The 19,396-nt window shown below is 46.0% G+C and overlaps 1 protein-coding gene across 1 annotated transcript; it reads left to right on the plus strand.

Annotated features, from left to right (window-relative positions):
• Positions 1–1,428: 1,428 nt before the first annotated feature.
• RAB5B (RAB5B, member RAS oncogene family) lies at positions 1,429–19,001 on the plus strand. Its single transcript, XM_082665816.1, has 6 exons — positions 1,429–1,502; positions 12,905–13,167; positions 14,902–15,053; positions 15,334–15,456; positions 16,021–16,114; positions 16,434–19,001. Exons 2-6 carry the CDS (start codon positions 13,005–13,007, stop codon positions 16,547–16,549), a joined length of 648 nt encoding a protein of 215 aa, XP_082521942.1. The 5' UTR covers positions 1,429–1,502; positions 12,905–13,004; the 3' UTR covers positions 16,550–19,001.
• The last annotated feature ends 395 nt before the right edge of the window (positions 19,002–19,396 follow it).

Below are 19,396 nucleotides of genomic sequence, written 5' to 3' on the forward strand. Positions count from 1 at the left end.
GTGAGAGAGAATATGAATGTGTGCATGTGATAATAGGTTTCAGACCCCTTTTCTTAATCACTCTATGCAGGGCTACCCACCCCACTCCATTTCGACCTCTGCGATGCAATTGGGATAGTGCCACGGGTGGGTGAAGTGGGAATTATTGCCCCCATTTTACAGCTGAGGAAAGTGAAGCTTATGTATTTCCTACTTTACTTTCCCCTAAACCAGCATCTCCCCCACCCCACCCCCAGACACACATATCACATACACATACACACAAGGCTCCAGTTCCAGATTTTCAATGTTAGGGCTCAGGAACAGCAGTATGGTTGGAAGTGGGCTCCAAGGTTAATTCGCATTGACGCTGCATTTCCCAGTAAGCTCGTCTTGTTTTCTTTTTACCGTTTTTATTTTGTTTTTTTTTTTTGCGGCACGCGGGCCTCTCACTGCTGTGGCCTCTCCCGTCGCGGAGCACTGGCTCCGGACGCGCAGGCCCAGCGGACATGGCCCACGGGCACAGCCGCTCCGCGGCACGCGGGACCCTCCCGGGCCGGGGCACGAACCCGCGTCCCCTGCATCGGCAGGCGGACTCTCAACCACTGCGCCACCAGGGAAGTCCTCGTCTTGTTTTCTTTTTGTTCCATATCACAAACAGAAAAGTTTTCTAAAAATACTTATTCACATTTACATGCGATTTAGAATACATCAATCGTCTGTATGAAAAATTATTATAAAGGGGCTAAAGCCTCCCCAAGCTACCACTTCTTGGAGGTGCCATTGTCTCAGCTCACCAAAAAACATCTCAGACTGCCGCGGGCCATCCCCAAAATTCCTGTGCTCTGGGGCCCCACTAAAAGGAGGAAGCACCGACGTGAGGGCCGCTTAAATTCCTAGGCTCCGGGTCCCTAGGAGAGGTATTTCCCTTCACGCCCGCGAATTTGCGATAGAAGGCGGGGCGCCAGAGGCAGGCCCCGCCAAATCCCAGGGGAGGGGCGAAGGTCAGTAGCGGCCTTCCTAAGGCCTCTTTCAACCCCGCCTTGCCTGCCATTCAAGTCCCGAATTTTCTCAGTACTGGTTAAAGTTTCACTTTGACCCGCCCCCATCGCTCACCTGATTAGATGTTTATGAGTTAAAAGGCGGGGTCATGAGGGTGTCGCGAGTCTACTGGTTAGAGTATACGCCTGTCAACAGGGTACCGCCCCCTATCTCGGGGAGCTCGCTCTTTAGTGGCTCCTCACCTCGTCCATCTTCAAAGTTTCCCTCTCTATATTGGTCTGGGGCACCGCCTGTCCAGTCCTCTGCTCTTACGCCTCGGTGACAGCACTGCCTTTCTCCAAAGGATTGGCGGATTAGCACGCACAGAGCCCACCCTTGATGGTAGGCGGGTAATCGTGCAATTGGCTGGGGCCCCCGCCACAGGGCGAGGAGGAGGAGGAGGGGCAGGAGGGTTTGGTTGAGCTGCAGCTGTTTGTCTGTTCGACAGAGGCTTGGGCCCGACGGGGGAGACGGAGCCCCAGGTACCGGGCTGATGGAGCCCGCAAGGGCAGGGGCGGAGGCGCCCCGGAGAGGAGTGCGGCCTGAGGGCAGAGGCGGGTCTGGGCCTCTGCGAGGGGTTAGAGTGGCCCACCAGAGAAAGGAGAAGGGGGCCGGGCCCCGGCAGGCCTAATGGGGGCGCTGAGGAGGGGGCCGGGCGGGCTGGGAGCCCGAAGTTGGTGAGTCGGGGAGGCGGCCGGGTGGTGTTGGCGGCCGGGATGGGGGCCGGCGCGGGAGGCCGGGGCTCGTGTGCGGGCAGGGGCAGGCCTCATTGAGCGGCGCCGAAGAGGGAGGAACTGGGGGAAAGGGACTGGGCGGCGGGTGAGGTAAGTCCATTCTCCCGGAGGTAAGGAGGGGTCAGACTCGGCGCCCGGGCCCGGAGGGGAACCGGGGCTGGGGCTCTCTCGAGAGGTCTCATTGCAAGGGCCAGGGAAGGGCTCTTAGCTGGGTAAGAGGCATTGTTTTCAGGGAAAGTGACTTATAAAAATAACTAGGGTGCCCCAAAGTTGAGCTGAGAGGGATTTGGGTTCAGTGCGGGAGAACTGAGACAAGCGAAGAAAGCTTTTCTAATCTAGAAGACTCAGGTAGCCGGGGCAGTGGAAGCAGGGCCTCCCATCAGTAATGGGAGCTTCTGGGAATGCTGAAGGGTGGGCTGGAGGCTCTGGGGCTCGCGAGTAATCACGCTTTTGTTCCCATTAGTGTGGAGATGTGGCAACTTGAAGTTTTTTGGTACTCCCAGGGTAGCCAATGAAGACAAAAGTAACTTTTTTTTCTGTGACTCTTGGCTATTCCAGACTCAGCCCCTGCACTTTCCCTTGGCCTCGCCTCGAGCTGGTTTAGGCTGCAGCCTCTGGGTTTCTTCTAACCTCCTGTTTCTCATGTCCTGTGAAAAAGCTAAGAAGTTAGATTTGGGGGATGTTTGTTCGTTTCTTTCCTACTTAATAATGTGGTCTATACTGGAGACCATATCTCTCACCTAGACGTGGGCAATCAGTGACTCATTTTCTGCATTGGAACTGGGCTTAGGGGTCCCCAGCCATCCAGAGATCTCCTGACCATAGTTGGTGAAACTTCTGTGGCACTTAGGCTTGGGTATTTCACAGGCAGGTAATGGTTATGTGGAACCAAGCCTGGAAATATGAGGTGATATCACTGAGGAAGGGATTTGGGGAAGAGTGAGAAATTCCATTCCGGAAGGTTGGCATCACCCCTGTTCTTTGTCTACTTCTTCAGGAGCCCGGGTTTCTGAGCTATTAAAAAGTTGGGTCAAACAGAGAGGCACTTGGGGAAGGAGGTGAGTAGAGAAAAGGAAGATGGATTTCTAAGACATAGGAATCCCCTCCTCCCAGATATTTTTAACGGTCTACTGACCTCCTTAGTTCCCCCCCATAGATTGGAGCTTATTGGATTTTCCCTTATTATACTTCCTCCTTTTTCCCTTTTATACCACTGTATTTTATAAATACATTTCTTCTTAATTAGAAAAGTAATAAGTACGTATTTTAAAATATTCAAGTTTTATAGAAGTGTAAAAAGTGTAGATCCTCCCACATATACCTCACTCATTTCATCCAGAAAGGTCAGAGATAAGAGACAGTAGATGAGACTAATCTTACTTCACTTTGGGGGGATGTGCCACCAAAGGCAATTCTGTTTTCATGTTCCCACCAAACTCTGGTTTCTCATTCTTTCCAGTTTTCCCTTCTGGGACCATACTCTGTTATTTATTATGCTCCTTTCCCAGTTCATTTTGTCTTGCTTTTATCAAATTCAGACAAGCAGAGAGCTATAGTCTGGGTTATCACTCACATCCTTACGCACACATGCGCACACACACGCACACACCCCACTTGTGCACTGGGTATCCCAGGAAATGCCCAAATAGATGGCCAAAACGTCTTTCTCTTTTATGGGCAGGAAGGAAACATTAAAGTGAATGATTTTGTTTGGGAGAATTATTGGCATCTCTGCTAATGTGAGGAATTTGGGACTTCTATCTTCTGGTTCATGGTCTCTGCATGTTCAGGTTATACGACTGTCCCTTCATTATCCCAGAAGAAAATGATGGTTCTCCTAAGGGGCCCCTGTGTCTGTCTTTCTATAATGATATGAGAAGCTTCCAGATTTCTCTGGCTTTGAAACTGGTTTTCCTCTAAACCTCAGCACAGCTGGGACATTTTATTCACCCCCTTATTAATTGAATTTGTCCTTACTGGCTTTAGAAGCCCTGTGATGTGTCCAGCCTTTATACAGTGCCCTCAGAAACCTTGATTATTGTACCCCCAGGAACTTTTATTTTCTCTCCTGCAAAGCCAGTCCTAGAGAAAGTTGTGTAGATGTGTGTGTGTGTGTTTGTTTTTTAAATCCTCACTAAGCTTTGCCATTTCCTACATCCTGATGATATCCTGTCCCTTTCTTCTATACATCCCTTCTTGTCTTTTCCACCTTCCCCGTAATCAAAGCCTTCTTTCAAAAACTGATCTGGAATTGCTCCATATTAAGGTGTAAATAACAAATAGTCACTTAAAGTATTAATCCTTCCAAGAGTTTTTGCTTCTTAAAGAGGGAGCTAAGGAGTGGAAATCATCAATATAGAATTTCAAACATAGATCTGGAGTTACAAAAATATATTTGGAGAAGAGGACTTTCCCATTGCCCTTGAAGTCATACCTCATCCCTTCTAACTCTTACTTTGCCCAGGAGCAAGGATTGCTCTTTTATAGTTTACTTGTTTGTGCGCATTGATACGAATTTGACTTATGAGGAGACATGGGGTAGGAGAAGCAAGTGTATAGCCTGCTCCCTAATCCTAAGGCATTTCAGGTTGGAAAGTAACCAAAGTGTGAGACATTGAATTTAAAATAAGGAAACACAACAGCCGTCTTGGAGGAGGGATACCTTGAAACCCTACACAATACACTCCCACTTCCCAAGAATGTTTTAGGAAAGATTTAGTCACTGACTCAATGGTAACTGAGCTGAATAAGGAGCCACCCAGGTGAGCAAAGTGTGTGCAGATTTCTGGGCCAGGTTGTAGTTTCTGTTGAGGGGCAGTGGGTACCTTGTCAGAGTGGTAGTATGATTTTTTTTTTTAAACTTGTGTTTCTGAAGTTCAGGAATTAATAGAGATAATGATCCGAAGTTTTTTGAACATTTAACATCAACTGAAGATTCAGAGAACTTTGTTTTTAGCCACAGTTGCCTCAGTGTTACGGTGGGAGGGCTGCATATTTGGTGTGATTAGGCCATCTGAGGTATAGTAACCGGTGACAGGAAAAGCAGTTAGCCCATGTGAGTTGCAACAGTACCTTGTGGGCTGGGTCCCAAGAGGCCCCTCCATCCAGGGGAGATCACAAAGAGGCAAGAGGGAGAACTGGCCTGTTAAAAACATTCCCAAATGGAACTGAGTAAGAATCTATTTAGATGGCACAGAAGGGGAGGAGTAGATGGAGGAAGGAAGCAGGATTACTTTGGCCTTAATTAATGAACAGCTACTAGGGACCAGGCATTGTGCTCTGCTCTGGAGATTCAAGATGACATAAAAAATAGTCACACTTTTTGAGAAGTTCATAGTTTAGCAGAGCAGACAGACACAAACAATTAAGTCAAATAATGTAATAAATGCTGTGATAAGAATACAGGGTTTTTGTTTGATTGTTTTTGTTTTTTGCCCATGCCACACGGCTTGTGGGATCTTAGTTCCCCAACCAGGGATTGAACCCGGGCCCTGGCAGTGAAAGCACTGAGTCCTAACCACTGGACAGCCAGGGAATTCCCAAGAATACAGTTTTAATACTGTGGGATCCTAGAGGAAGCAGTGATGAATTCTGCTGGGGTGAGAGAGTAATTATGCAGTTTCACAGAGAAGGTGACATTTGAGCTTGGCTTTAAAAGACACATTAGGTGTTTGCTAGGCAGACAAAGTGGGGAAAGGCATTCCAGTCTTTCATAGGTCAATAATAGGGAGTTTGCAGTACCATGCTGATAAGAGATAAGTATGCTTTTTTTGCCTCTTGGGGAAATATAAGGGAGAGGGTGAAGTGAAAGGACTCTCATTTAAGCCTGTGACTCATTGGTTAACATTGGATCAACACAATGAGCCAAGTAGTGGAATTCAGTTTAAGGTTTTGGTAATTTGGGGTCTAAACAAAGTTGGAGAGTTGAAGGTGTTTACTGGCTTCTGCTCTATCTTCCCAGCTCAGTAAATCTCACATTAATCCCACAGCCCATTGAATTCTGCAGAAATTACCATTGCTTTCCTGGCACCTTCCATTGAATTGCTTCTGTTTCAACTGTCCTGGCAGGAGTTGGCCAAGACCTTTTAGAGAAGCACAGTAATGAGTGAGTCCTTCTGTCAGAAGGATATGGGAGTAGATTCCAGTTCCCAGCAAAGACCTGGGCCTTCCTAACTTGTTTTCAGTCCTAAAGGAAGTACTTATCTAAAATGAATAGAAGCAGAAACTAGCCAATCTAAGCTCGTGTTCCTGTCCTGGTGCCTTCTTTGGATTTCAGTTCAGAGTTCAGCATCTCCTGCTTCCTGAAGAGGTATAGTGGTATAACAGGAGCAGGAGTACCTGGCTGAGACTATGTGCTAGAAGGAGACTTGCTACTAAGCAGTTGTGTGAAAACTGGCTGTGTGATAACACCTGGCAAGCTGGTTCATTTTATTTGCCTCAGTTTCCTCTCTGTAAAATATAGACTGGACTAGATGACCTCTAAACTGCCTCTTATCTGGCAAACTGAACTTCAGGGCTAACATTTGGGAGGGGGCTAGACTCCAGTGGCTCTGTGCCTTGAACTCAGTCTCTATTGGTAGATGACAGACTTCTGGAGGCTTCACATGTAGTTGGCATAGGAACCCAAAGCTACCAAGTGGGAAGGAATCTGAGGAATGGAGTCTTGCCCTAGGCAGACTCCATTCCTCAGGTTTCGGCAGGCTAAGAAACCTTTCGTTTTTCTTGGTCACAGCTTGCGGGATCTTAGTTCCCCAACCAGTGATTGAACCCGTGCCCCCTGCAGTGGAAGCTCAGAGTCTTAACCACTGGGCTGCCAGGGAACTCCCTAAGAAACCTTTCCTATTCATATTTCCCTGTGCTGCTGGGAGAGCTGCTCACACTAAAGAACTTGCCCCTCATCCTCCACCTCTCCCTTCCCCAATAGACTGATGACGTCATGCCTTAATCCTCCTTAATGGTCATTTTTTTAATATAAATTAATTTATTTATTCTTGGCTGTGTTGAGTCTTCGTTGCTGCATGCCGGCTTTCTGTAGTTGCGGTGAGCGGGGGCTCCTCTTCGTTGTGGCTCGTGGGCTTCTCATTGCAGTGGCTTCTCTTGTTGCGGAGCACGGGCTCTAGGCTCATGGGCTTTGGTAGTTGCAGCACGTGGGCTCAGAGCGCAGGCTCAGTGGTTGTGGCTCACGGGCTTAGTTGCTCCGCGGCATGTGGGATCTTCCCCGGCCAGGGCTTGAACCTGTGTCCCCTGCATTGGCAGGCGGATTCTTAACCACTGCACCACCAGGGAAGCCCAGTTAATGGTCATTTGATAAGCCATTCTTGTGGGGCTGCACTTCTGAGGGAAGTTGTCATTTCTTCTCATCTGAACTGAAAGTGTTGAAGGGAAGAAAAACCTCTCTTTTTTTGCCTCAGGTTTGAAGGTAATAATCATCGCACCACTTGACTGGTTGGCTGTGATTTATTTTTTGCCTTTGGTTGGATCATTTGCCCACTGTCAACTGTTAGCAAAAAAATCACTGCTAGAATAGGGGAGAAATCAATTGAATCTTATATGTATTATTCCATTTCTGTACCCCTGATCTTTTGAGAGTCTAGCTATTGCGTAAGAAACATGATACCCTTATTAACATGTTGGGATTAAAGATCAAGGCACAGAGATGGGCAACCCATCAATTACTGTGAACAGAGAGGGTAGGACATATTCTTGAGCTGAAACATTGGAATGGGAGATAGTTTTTTCTAACCCCATAGTTACTAATCTCTGACAGTTCAATAGAGTTTGCCGATTGGCTCTGGGTTGACTTATCTGTGGGGGTTAGTGACCAATCCGTGTGTCTGTGACTGTTTCCTCTTTTTTTTTTTTTTTTTTCTGGCCGTGCTGCACAGCTTGCACGTTGAACCCGGGCTGCGGCAGTGGAAGCACAGAGTCCTAACCACTGGACCGTCAGGGAATTCCCAACTGTTTCCTATCTTCACACTTCTCCAACTCCCTACTGTTTTCCCAGGCCTAGAGAGACGTGTCTGCCGATGAGAATTCAGTCCACTCTAACTTAGTGTTCTGCTCTTTGGATCACATGCTTTGAAATGTGAGGGAGTAAGTTGAAGAATCTAGTAACTTTTTTTCTGTTGTTTTTTAAGAGTATAGTGTATGTGTGTCAACCTAAAGGAAACTTGATCAGCTTATGATCTGTAGAGGTTTTTTTCTTATTGTGTAATCTGTTTTCTGTTGTAAAGTGTAGAGTTATGATGGCCTATCCTCTTTTCCTATGAAACAATGTATATGAAGTACTACGTAAATGTTTTTTTTTGTCTTTTTTGTTTGTTTGTTTGTTTTTTGCAGTACGCGGGCCTCTCACTGTTGCGGCCTCTCCCGTTGCGGAGCACAGGCTCCGGACGCGCAGGCTCAGCGGCCATGGCTCATGGGCCCAGCCGCTCCGCGGCATGTGGGATCTTCCCGGACCGGGGCACGAACCCGTGTCCCCTGCATCAGCAGGCGGACTCTCAACCACTGCGCCATCAGGGAAGCCCCATAAATGTGTTTTTAAAAATAATTCTTGCAGATGCTGAGAAACCCTAAGAGAAACACATTTCTTAAATGTACCCAGAACTTTGGAATTGAATTCAAATTCTGCCTTTTACTACTTTCACCTATTATACTCCCTACCCCATCCCCGGATCCTCATAGGTAAGGAAACTGAAGCTTAGAAAGGCAAAGGGAGTGAGTGGCCTAAATCACAGTGGGTTAATTGGCAAAGCAGAGAATAAAACTCAGGCTTGCCTGATTCCAGAGCCCTTACCACTGTGCAGGACTGCCTCTGTCGACTTTAACTTTCCATTTTCATAATTGCTCTATAACTTTAGTTGCAGGTTGGAGAACCTCTGACCCCTGGAGAGCTATATTAAACCCTCATCTTAATTTCACCTGGAAGTGCTTTTTTAGGCTGGCCAGAGACTAGACTTCCTACTAACCCATCTTTCAGTTTCAGGCCTCTCCAAAGCAGTGTTTTTTAAACTTTTTTTGATTGTGGCTCATTAAAAAAAAAATTTTTTTTTACATCATAATTCAGTGTATGTACATACACCCACAAGTGAAACATTTTCACAAAATTATTCTCATGCTTATTATTTGCAATCCACTTGATTTTTTTCTATTTATTTTTTCTTTTTTTCAATATACTGATCATGATCCAGCAAGTGATTTCAAGGTCACTATTGGCTTACAGCCCACAGTTTGAGAAACACTGCTCTAAAGGTTTGAGGATGAAAAGAGCTAAAGAACTGTGACTAGTGGTTAAGAAGCTAATTAATACTGATTTTTGCAGTACTGGTTCCCAGAATTTTGGATTTAATGGACCAATTAATTTAAAGTTGGGGGTTTCTATTTTTCCACATAAGTATATTTAGAAAGCTTACTACTGCCTATCAACACCATTATTTGTAATTTTTTTTTAAAAAAGCAATTTTTTTAAAAGTTATGTAGGAAACTTTAAAAATATATATTTCCTGTTAAAAAAAGAAAGAATTATGTGGAATGAAAACACCTGAGTCCTTCACATACCGTTTTCCTCAATCCCACTCTCCTTAGAGGGAGATAACCAGTGTTAACAGATCAGTGTGTATCTTTCCGTACCTTTTTCTCTGCAGAATGTTGCTTTGTTTTATAGAAACAGGATCAACCACATGTTTTGTTCTCCAACTTTTTTTTTTAACTTTTAACAATAGGTCTTAGAGGTTTATCCATGCAAAAAATACATATTTACCTTTGAGGGAAAACTGATACAAAAAATGTAAGTTAGAAATCTTGTTATAAAGGAAACTCCTAAAATGAATAAATTTAGCTTTATGAAGAACTTGCTATATCTTTTTTTTTTTTGCGGTACGCGGGCTTCTCACTGTTGTGGCCTCTCCCGTTGCGGAGCACAGGCTCCAGATGCACGGGCTCAGCAGCCATGGCCCACGGGACCAGCCGCTCTGCGGCATGTGGGATCCTCCCGGACCGGGGCACGAACCCATGTCCCCTGCATCGGCAGGTGGACTCTCAACCACTGCGCCACCAGGGAAGCCCAACATATTTATTTATTTATTTATTTATTTATTTATTTATTTATTTATTTATTTGGCTGCATCAGGTCTTAGTTGTGGCACACGGGATCTAGTTCCCTGGTCGGGGATCAAACCCGGGCCCCCTGCATTGGGAGCTCGGAGTCTTAGCCACTGGACCACCAGGGAGGTCCCCAATATATCATTTTTATTTAATCATTTCATCACAGACCAGTGAAAACTTCATCACAAAGTGGCACATGTATATCTGGATTCTTGGGACTCCTTGGCCTAGGGGACTACAAAATACCCAGTAGGGTCAGAGTAATTTCTTACAGTCCTCTGTCTTAATCTGGTCTACTTTGGGATTTGTCTGTGTTCTCATTTCAATCTCATTTCTCCGTTAACTTCCTCTTTACACTTTTTTTTTCCTGTTTTTTTCTCTACCTCTTTCATATCATGGCTGCTCTTTAGGCATATATTGATAACAACTAATATTGAGATATCCTTTAATATATTAAATTGATCTTTTCTGTGAATCAGGGTCATTAAATAACAATAGCTGTCTTTTTGTTTTTTAAACACTTTGGCAGTTTCTTTTTTTCATTTTTTATTTTCTTTTTTAAAATTTATTTATTTATTTATTTTTGGCTGTGTTGGGTCTTCGTTTCTGTGCAAGGGCTTTCTCTAGTTGCGGCAAGCAGGGGCCACTCTTCATCGCGGTGCGTGGGCCTCTCACTATTGCGGCCTCTCTTGTTGGGAGCACAGGCTCCAGACGCACAGGCTCAGTAGTTGTGGCTCACGGGCCTAGCTGCTCCGTGGCATGTGGGATCTTCCCAGACCAGGGCTCGAACCTGTGTCCACTGCATTGGCAGGCAGATTCTCAACCACTGCGCCACCAGGGAAGCCCAACAATACCTGTCTTACTATTCGTTAATACTATGTTACACAAATGTGTCACTTAATCCTCAGGGCTACTCTATGAGGTAGGTATTTTTTCCATTTTATAAAGGTGAGGGCTTCCCTGGTGGCACAGTGGTTGGGAATCCGCCTGCCAATGCAGGGGACACGGGTTCGAGCCCTGGTCCGGGAAGATCCCACATGCCTCGCAGCAGCTAAGCCTGTGCACCACAACTGCTGAGCACGCGTGCCACAACTACTGAAGCCTGCACACCTGGACCCCGTGCTCCATAACAAGAGAAGCCCCGCTTGCTGCAACTAGAGAAGACCCGCACACAGCACCGAGGGTCCAACACAGCCAAGAATAATACATAAATTAAATAAATAAATTTTTTTAAAAAAGGTGGAAGGTAAGGCTCATCAGAGAAATTTTCTTGATATCATATTAGTAATGATTAGTACCTTTATATTCATTGATATAGCACTTTTTGTCAAATATTTGAGTTCTTTGTCTGTATTATCTCATTTAATCCTTATGAATTAGGTACTCATAGGCTATTATCCCATTTTACAGATGAGGAAACAAATGCACAGGTAGATTTAGTAAATTGTCCAAAGATTTAAAGCTAGTAATCAGAACTATAAAATAAATCCAGTGAATTGGACTCCACAGCCTTTGTTCCTCTACACCTCCTCCTGTATGGTTTTTCTGTCTTTACTAGGATTGCAGATATTTTTAGCCCTGATTTGATCCCAAAGCAATTTGCTATAGTGAAAAAATAATGTTTCCCCATATATGTCACAGAGTATGATGTTTATGGAGTCACTAGAATCAACCTTGGAGAAGGGAAAGATTAATTTGAACAAGCAAAGTATAATCCAAGCAACGCTTAGGTTTTGGGGATAGGTTTACATGCTGTGATCATGCTAACACTTCTTTGAATCTCACAGTTCCTTTCCCGCCAGAGTCAGGATGATGAAATATATTCAGGTTTGGATGATTGGACACTCAAAGTCCCAACTTTCTCTCTCTCTCTGTCTCCTCCTCCACCACCAGCTTTCCTAGCCGCTTGGAAGGTAGAGAAGGTGGTTCAGTTTTATTCTTTCATCAAGTATTTATTGCTTGAAGACTTATCCCCTATACCATCTACCGGAGATTCCCGCATGTGTTTAGAAGGTACACCTTCTTTCTCTGCCTCTAACTTGGAGGGCTACAGCTGTTAGGCCCTTTCAGTGTGGAGGGTAGTCTAATCCCTAGGCACCAGGAAGACAGCTGCAAGTTGAGAGTAAGTCAGGCCTACTGACTCAGACTTGATAGATTTTCAGACTTGGAGAGGTGGCAGAAGAAAAGTGAAAGAATTAATACTCAATGTGGTCTGTTTCTCTATTACCTTTTTTTTTTTTTTGCGGTACGCGGGCCTCTCACTCTTGTGGCCACTCCCGTTGCGGAGCACAGGCTCCGGACGCACAGGCTCAGCGGCCATGGCTTACGGGCCTAGCCGCTCTGCGGCATGTGGGATCTTCCTGGACCGGGGCACGAACCTGCATCCCCTGCATCAGCAGGCAGACTCTCAACCACTGTGCCACCAGGGAAGCCCTCTCTATTACCTTTGATCAGAAATGAGAAAGGATGGATTTTCTGATCATTGGACCCTGGTTATATTTTCAGAAATGTCAATTTTCAGAAATGGTCGTGTAAGAAGGATATAGAACCAGAAGCTATCCCTCTACTCTTAGGATGGGTGACTCTTATCCCATACCCCTAGAGTGAATTTCTCATTTTGAAAGCTAGAAAAAAGAGGGGATAAAAAAAGGACAGCACCAGGACACCAAGGAGATAGGAGGGATCTAGGATACTTTTGGGTGGATCTGGTGCTCTTCAAGCCAACTAAAAGTTGATCAATATTGCTGTTCTTTGAAGACCTGGTGGGGAATGATTGGGAGATTAAAAACTACTCTCACATGGTTTTCAGTCTCTCCATTTCAGCACACTCTACTTTAGATGCAATTCTTATTTTACTGTTCCCCAGTCTTACCAGTGAGTGTCAGGTGCCTGGGACCCTCTCAGTGGTGTAACCTTTTAATGGTGGGTGATTGTAAGAGTTAAGTCCTCATAGGAGCAAAGAAATGCAGAGATTCTGTCCTTTTTCTAAAAAGTGATTGCAGCTGTAATGGCCCTGTGTTTAATTTTACCTCCTTTTTTTCTTGCAGGACTGTTGAAGCCTGGAAGTCCCCTCCCCTCCCCCCTCCCCCCTCCGCCGCTCTGTGGCATCCCCCTCCCTCTACCCTTTCCCATTCTGATAATCTAGCCATGACTAGCAGAAGCACAGCCAGGCCCAATGGGCAGCCCCAGGCCAGCAAAATATGCCAATTCAAATTGGTCCTGCTGGGTGAATCTGCAGTGGGGAAGTCTAGCCTGGTATTACGTTTTGTCAAAGGGCAGTTCCACGAGTACCAGGAGAGCACCATTGGAGGTGAGTACTTCAGGGAGAGAAGAGTTTCAATGCTTAGAAGGGCTTTTGAAGGGAGATCTAGGGATCTGTTTGTGGAGCTGGCCCTCTTAGCTCCCTGGAATGGAAATCCTTCAAGAAACAAAAAAAATTGCCATAATGCCCAAAAGCAAGTCCATGTTCATCCTCTTACTTCCTAGAAGAAAGTTAGAAAGGTTGGCCTTTGAGCACCAAGAAAACCACTAATTTTTTTATCTGTTTTCCTCCTCCCACTCTCATCTTAATGCCAGTGAAGTTCAGTTGAGTGTCATCTTGAGCAGGGTTGGTTTGGGGCAGTGGCTCATAATCAGAGATGTACATCAGAATCACCTAGGGAGCATTTTCATCCTATGCATGCTTGGGCCCTACCCTAGATCTACTGATTAGTATTGGAGGTAGAGTGAGGTTGGTGGCAGTGTAGACATGTATGTTTGGAAAAGCTCCTTAGCTGATCCTGATGCACATATCTGGTAAAATAGAGGTTAGAACTAAATACAAAACGTAAAGGAATCTGCTTTTCCCACCTTTGCTACCTTCTCTTTGCCACTACCCCAAAATAGGGTGGTAATTCAATAAAGGGTCTTTTATGAGAACTCCCATGTTAACTCCTTCCCCACTTTTATTGGGGGGGTGACTTATTTCCAAGTCACCTTGGAAATGTGTTCTTTGACCAGCAGAGGTAATATGAAAAAGTAACAGCCAAATAATACTGATAATGGTGGGACCTCACAACAGGCTTTAAAATCGTCTAATCAGTTTTTTTTTTAATTATTTTATTTATTTATTTTTGGCTGTGTTGGGTCTTCGTTCCTGCGTGCAGGCTTTCTCTAGTTGCGGCGAGCGGGGGCTACTCTTCGTTGTGGTGCGCGGGCTTCTCATTGCAGTGGCTTTGCTTGTTGCAGAGCACGGGCTCTAGGCGCTTGAGCTTCAGTAGTTGTGGCAGGCAGGCTCAGTTGTGGCTCACAGGCTCTAAAGTGTGGGCTCAGTAGTTGTGGCACACGGGCTTAGTTGCTCCGCGGCATGTGAGATCTTCCCGGACCAGGGCTTGAACCCGTGTCCCCTGCATTGGCAGGCGGATTCTTAACCACTGTGCCACCAGGGAAGTCCCTGTCTAATCAGTTCTTTTTTTTTTTTCTTCGGTATGCGGGCCTCTCACTGTTGTGGCCTCTTCCGTTGCAGAGCACAGGCTCTGGACGCGCAGGCTCAGCAGCCATGGCTCACGGGCCCAGCCGCTCCGCGGCGTATGGGATCTTCCCAGACTGGGGCACGAACCCGTGTCCCCTGCATCGGCAGGCGGACCCTCAACCACTGCGCCACCAGGGAAGCCCTCTAATCAGTTCTTGATGTGACTTTTATCTGAAGCTTATTATCTCCGTCATTATCTCTTACTCCTCTATTTTGGTTAGAAGAGGGATGACTCTGGTATAAGTGCCAGTTCTTTCTGTCCCTCAGAGTTTATGATGTTCCCCCATTCCTTAGCTAGAGAAACTTCTGGCAGGGAGGACTTAGCCAAGAGCAGGCTTAATTCTGGTTCCAAGATCTGAAGGAAAATGCTAAACCTTTCTTGTGTGTAAGGAGGAGAATGCTAAACCTTTCCTGTAGCTGAATGGCCTGGGTGGTGACTTGTCTTAGACCCAAAGTAGAGATATTTTGAAGGAGGGTGGGATGTTCCCATGCATCCTCCCACTTACAACAACTTCTCTGTTCTCTTATTCGTAGCGGCCTTCCTCACCCAGTCGGTTTGTTTAGATGACACAACAGTCAAGTTTGAGATCTGGGACACAGCTGGGCAGGAGCGATACCATAGCTTGGCCCCCATGTACTACAGAGGTGCCCAAGCTGCAATTGTGGTTTATGACATTACTAATCAGGTAAGTGGGCCGAGAAGATTGTCCTTGCTTTTATTTATAGGAATTAAAATAGGTGGGGGAGAGAAAACTTGTTCTTGAAATAGCAAAATAAGAATACAGATTATGCTTCCAAGTGCTGAGAAGACAGGTAATGAATTACCAGAGACAGGTGGTTTCAATGAGTGAAGGCTGCTTAGAAGAGGTGAGTTTTGAGACTGGGCTTTGAAGTTGATGGGCCTGGATTGGCAGTCAGTAGGCTGAATGAGCCAGCCTACTCATTCTCATCCTTGTGTTTTCCTAGGAAACCTTCGCCCGAGCAAAGACATGGGTAAAGGAACTACAGCGACAGGCCAGTCCTAGCATCGTTATTGCCCTGGCGGGGAACAAAGCTGACCTGGCCAACAAGCGCATGGTGGAGTACGAAGTAAGGTGGCCACAGAGTCCCTCTCTGACACACTCCCTCTGTGCTTGGGACCTCTTTTTACCAAACCTGCCCTTTCTGAAAATCTCATCTCAGGACATTCAACATCTCATTCCCCAGTTCTGCACCAAGTTAAATACAGCAACACTGTGACCCTAATGCCAGCCAGGAGATTTTAGAGGAGTCAGAAGAAAATTCCAGAGCAGAGGGGTAGGGAAGTACCAGTACCAGCTGTGGGGGTACCAGTATGAAAAGAGGAAGGAGGGAGCAGTTGAATTTGAGGTAAGGGATACTCAAGTGTCAGAACCCAAAAGCCCCCAACCAACTTACCTCCTCCCCAGTAATTAAGATTCCTGACATCTATTTGTTGGATTAAGTGCTTTAGACCATGGGTTATCCCTTGAGGGAGTCATCTCCAAAATATGGGTCCAGGGCCAGCTGGCTCAGAGGGGCAGTTAAGGGGAGGGAACCTAGGATATTGTCTAGCTCTGGTGCTACGTGGGAGTGGAAAGGCAGTACTTGTTCCTGCCCTACAGTCTGAGTACCAGTACACCCCACCCCTTGCAGGAGGCCCAGGCGTATGCAGATGACAACAGCTTATTGTTTATGGAGACTTCAGCCAAGACAGCTATGAACGTGAACGATCTCTTCCTGGCAATAGGTAAGGTCAGAGCAGCCTAAGGTCTTCCTGTGTGTTTTCCCTTGCCTCTAGGCAAGATGACTAACCCAAGTCATAAGGATAAATGGGAGCGTCTCCTCTTATGAAAACTTCAGGTGTGGAAATACCTTAACTTTCCATTGTGACCTCCATCCTTTGGCTGCAGTTTGAGCCCCCTCATCTTCAATGTAGTTTACAATGAACCCTCCCCTCTTCGTAGCATTCTTTTAGTTTCTCGCATTTCCACTTTCCCCCAATAGTCTTTTTCTGGGGGGATGAGTAAAATCTACCATACTTTGTTCCCTTCTGTTTTTATCTCTAGCTAAGAAGTTGCCAAAGAGTGAACCCCAGAATCTGGGGGGTGCAGCAGGCCGAAGCCGGGGTGTCGATCTCCATGAGCAGTCCCAGCAGAACAAGAGCCAGTGTTGTAGCAACTGATGGGGTGGCTAGCGGCAAACAAGTATGGAGCTAGCACGAGAGCTCAGAAATAACCTCCATCCCCACCGCTCAGCACACAGCCCCTACGGTAACAGCACACTGGGCCCTGGCTCCCAAGGGCTGCCTCTTGACAGCTCCGTCATGGCACTTTTTAACGCTTCAGCAACAACACCAGGCAGCTGTTGCCACTGGCCTCCTACCCCTGCTCTGGGGCTTGGGGGTCAGATCCCCCAGGACTTACCTTCCAAAACAAACTTTCTTCACTTTGTATTATAGGTGCAAGACAGTGACCTAATTATCTTTCCTCCTCCTCCCCATTTTTTCAGAAAACTTTTTTTGTCTCCTGCCCCTTCCCCTTCTGCTTTTGGTCAGTCTCTCTTCTTGATTCCCTTTTCTTCCTCTCCCCAGGATGGAGAAGGTAGTGAACCCAGGAAGTGAGGAAGGAGGTTTCCAGTTCAGTCACATTAAGGACCCTGGGGGAAAGTAAGGCTCAGAGCAAGGGGGAGTAAGGAAACATTTCCTTTTTGTTTTTATTTGGTTGGAGTTTCTCATATTTGAAAACACTGAGTTGGCCTTGTGGAGGGTGTTTCTAGGTAGAGGTGAGAATGTGAAGGCAAGCTCTCAGGCACCAGGTTGGAGTCTTGTTAGCTAACTGGGCAGAGGTGGAAGAGGTGGAGATGCAGTGTCATCTGTGGCTCAGGAACTCTTCTAAGGCTTACTTTCCCCTCACCCAGCCTCTTAGGTAGCTTCTTCCCCATAGTGGGGGAGATTCTGGACCCCAGAGTCCTCCAAAGAATCTTCACTGGTTGCCTGCATCTTTGGCTCTGCTGTGATCAAATGGAGGAGGGACCAGTTTCTGACACCCATCCTCTGACTTACACATATGCATTTTTTTCTCTCTGGCCTTCAGATGGCCTCAGCCCCAGCCACGATATCCCCCTGCAGTTTGCACTTTAATTGATGGTAGTTCAGTTGTGATACTTGTTTTATGGGGGTTTTGATTGATTTACCTGCCCTCTTAACTTTTTAATTAAGTGGAATCCGAGGTGTATATGAGGTTAGGGGAGGGGCTGTAGAGAACAGTACCGGTGGCAGCTACTCAAGCCCAGTCTCCACTGCTAGCTTCCTCCAACTCTGATTCTTACTTCACCTGTATTCTTGCCAGCCTAACTCTTGGGTATAGGTTTACCTTTCCTGACGAATTAACTGAGCAACTGGAGAGCAGTCTCAGGATAGCATAGGCCGTTGTAGGGGAGTGAAGAGGAGTCAGCAAGAGGGAGGAGTTTTCTGTCCTTTCCCAGGGTTCCCATTCAATTTGATCCACCCATTACCATGTCTTTTCTACTTCCCTGTAAATAGGTATGATCTTTATTCCCACTGTACAGTCTGTTCTGTTCCCCACCTCCCATCAGGCCCTATTTCTTTTCTCCTTTGTTAGTATCTTCAGTTTGGTCCCTCCATGCTTACCCCCCAAACCCATCCCCCATGCAACCAGTGGTTTAATCCACGTACCACTGGGGGGGTAGTACCACAGAGGCCTACTTGTGGCCCCCTAATATAATACCTGTTCCTGTGGACAGGGAACGACTGGCACTGAAGGTCCCTCACAGCTGTCTCACATCACCAGAGTTTGTTGGTCCTTTCTAAATCTCTAGTCTCTCTTCACATCCCTCATCAGGTATTTTAAGATGTGTTTGGGAAGCCATCAAGGCAAGAGAGAACTCTAAATCCTTCTTGTTCTAGCCCAGGGTTTTGAGGAGATTGGGGGGAATAAGAGAGGAGAGGCCATAGTGACCTAGGATTGGAACCTTTCTGCCCTTTTGGCTTGCAAACTGCCTTCTGTCCCAGAGAAGCTGAGAAATCCATGAAGCTGAGATTCTGAAGGACCCAGCTTAGGTTCTTCCACTTACACCTAAATTCCCTTCCTTTACCAGGGGCAGCCTTAGTTCCCATGGCCCTGAAACACATACACATTTTCCCCTCCTTTCCCCAGCACCCACTAGCCCCCTAGAGCAGCCAGTGCATCCTTACAAGTGGAAGAACTACGATGGCTCTCTTAAGTTTCTTAGAAATGAAGTTCTTTCTCTGTGTAGTTTTCCCCATGGAGCAGTAGTGAAGATGTTTCGTTGCCTTGGGGCTGGGAAACCATTTCTCCAGGCTTCGTCTCCCCTCCCCTTAGGAACAGGATTGGCCTTAGCTTCTGGGCCTATCTGCTGCCTTCCTTCTACTTCCTATTAGCTCTTCTGCTTTCCTTTGAGCTCTGTTGGGCTTAGGGAATCTTGGTTTTTATTTCCCAACTCTTCATTTTTTTCTTCTGATTTTTTTTTTTTTGCTTCTAAGAAAGCATTTGCCTTTTTTCCCCTTTCTTCCTCTCCCAACATAACAATCGTGGTAACAGAATGCGACTGCTGATTTACCAATGTATTTAATGTAAGTAAAAAAGGAGAAAAAAAAAGTGTATTGGAGTGTTGCTTTTTTTTTTTTTTTGCTACTTCTCTGTCTGTTACTAGAAATTTGGAAGGCAACCCAGTAATGTTTTATTGAATCAGAAACACACCCTCCCTTGCATCCTGGTACCTCCTTATTCTCATTAATATTTTCTTGAATAGTGAGATAACCCAATTTGGAAAATAGGCCCTTTATTGCTGTTTAATCACTCCTGTTCCCAGGCCACTAGAGAGCTCACCAAATCTGTTCCTAGCTAATTTTTTTAGGCCATCCTAACATGGAAGGGGGTGGTGGTCTGTGGACCTCTGGGCAGACAATTGATGAGATTGGAGGGAGAGGTGGTATTTGTGAATACTTTGAAGTATTATGCAAATTATCTATGTGCAGCTTTCTAGGGAG

The sequence above is a fragment of the Grampus griseus genome (assembly GCF_964374135.1).
Source record: "Grampus griseus genome assembly, chromosome: 11".
Lineage (NCBI taxonomy): Eukaryota > Metazoa > Chordata > Mammalia > Artiodactyla > Delphinidae > Grampus > Grampus griseus.

Excerpts from the sequence above, each read along its gene's own strand:
- RAB5B (XM_082665816.1), top strand. The coding sequence starts at position 13,005 with ATGACTAGCAGAAGCACAGCCAGGCCCAATGGGCAGCCCCAGGCCAGC. Across the intron at positions 13,168-14,901 it reads CCAGGAGAGCACCATTGGAG|CGGCCTTCCTCACCCAGTCG; the intron begins GTGAGTACTTCA and ends TCTTATTCGTAG. Across the intron at positions 15,054-15,333 it reads TTTATGACATTACTAATCAG|GAAACCTTCGCCCGAGCAAA; the intron begins GTAAGTGGGCCG and ends GTGTTTTCCTAG.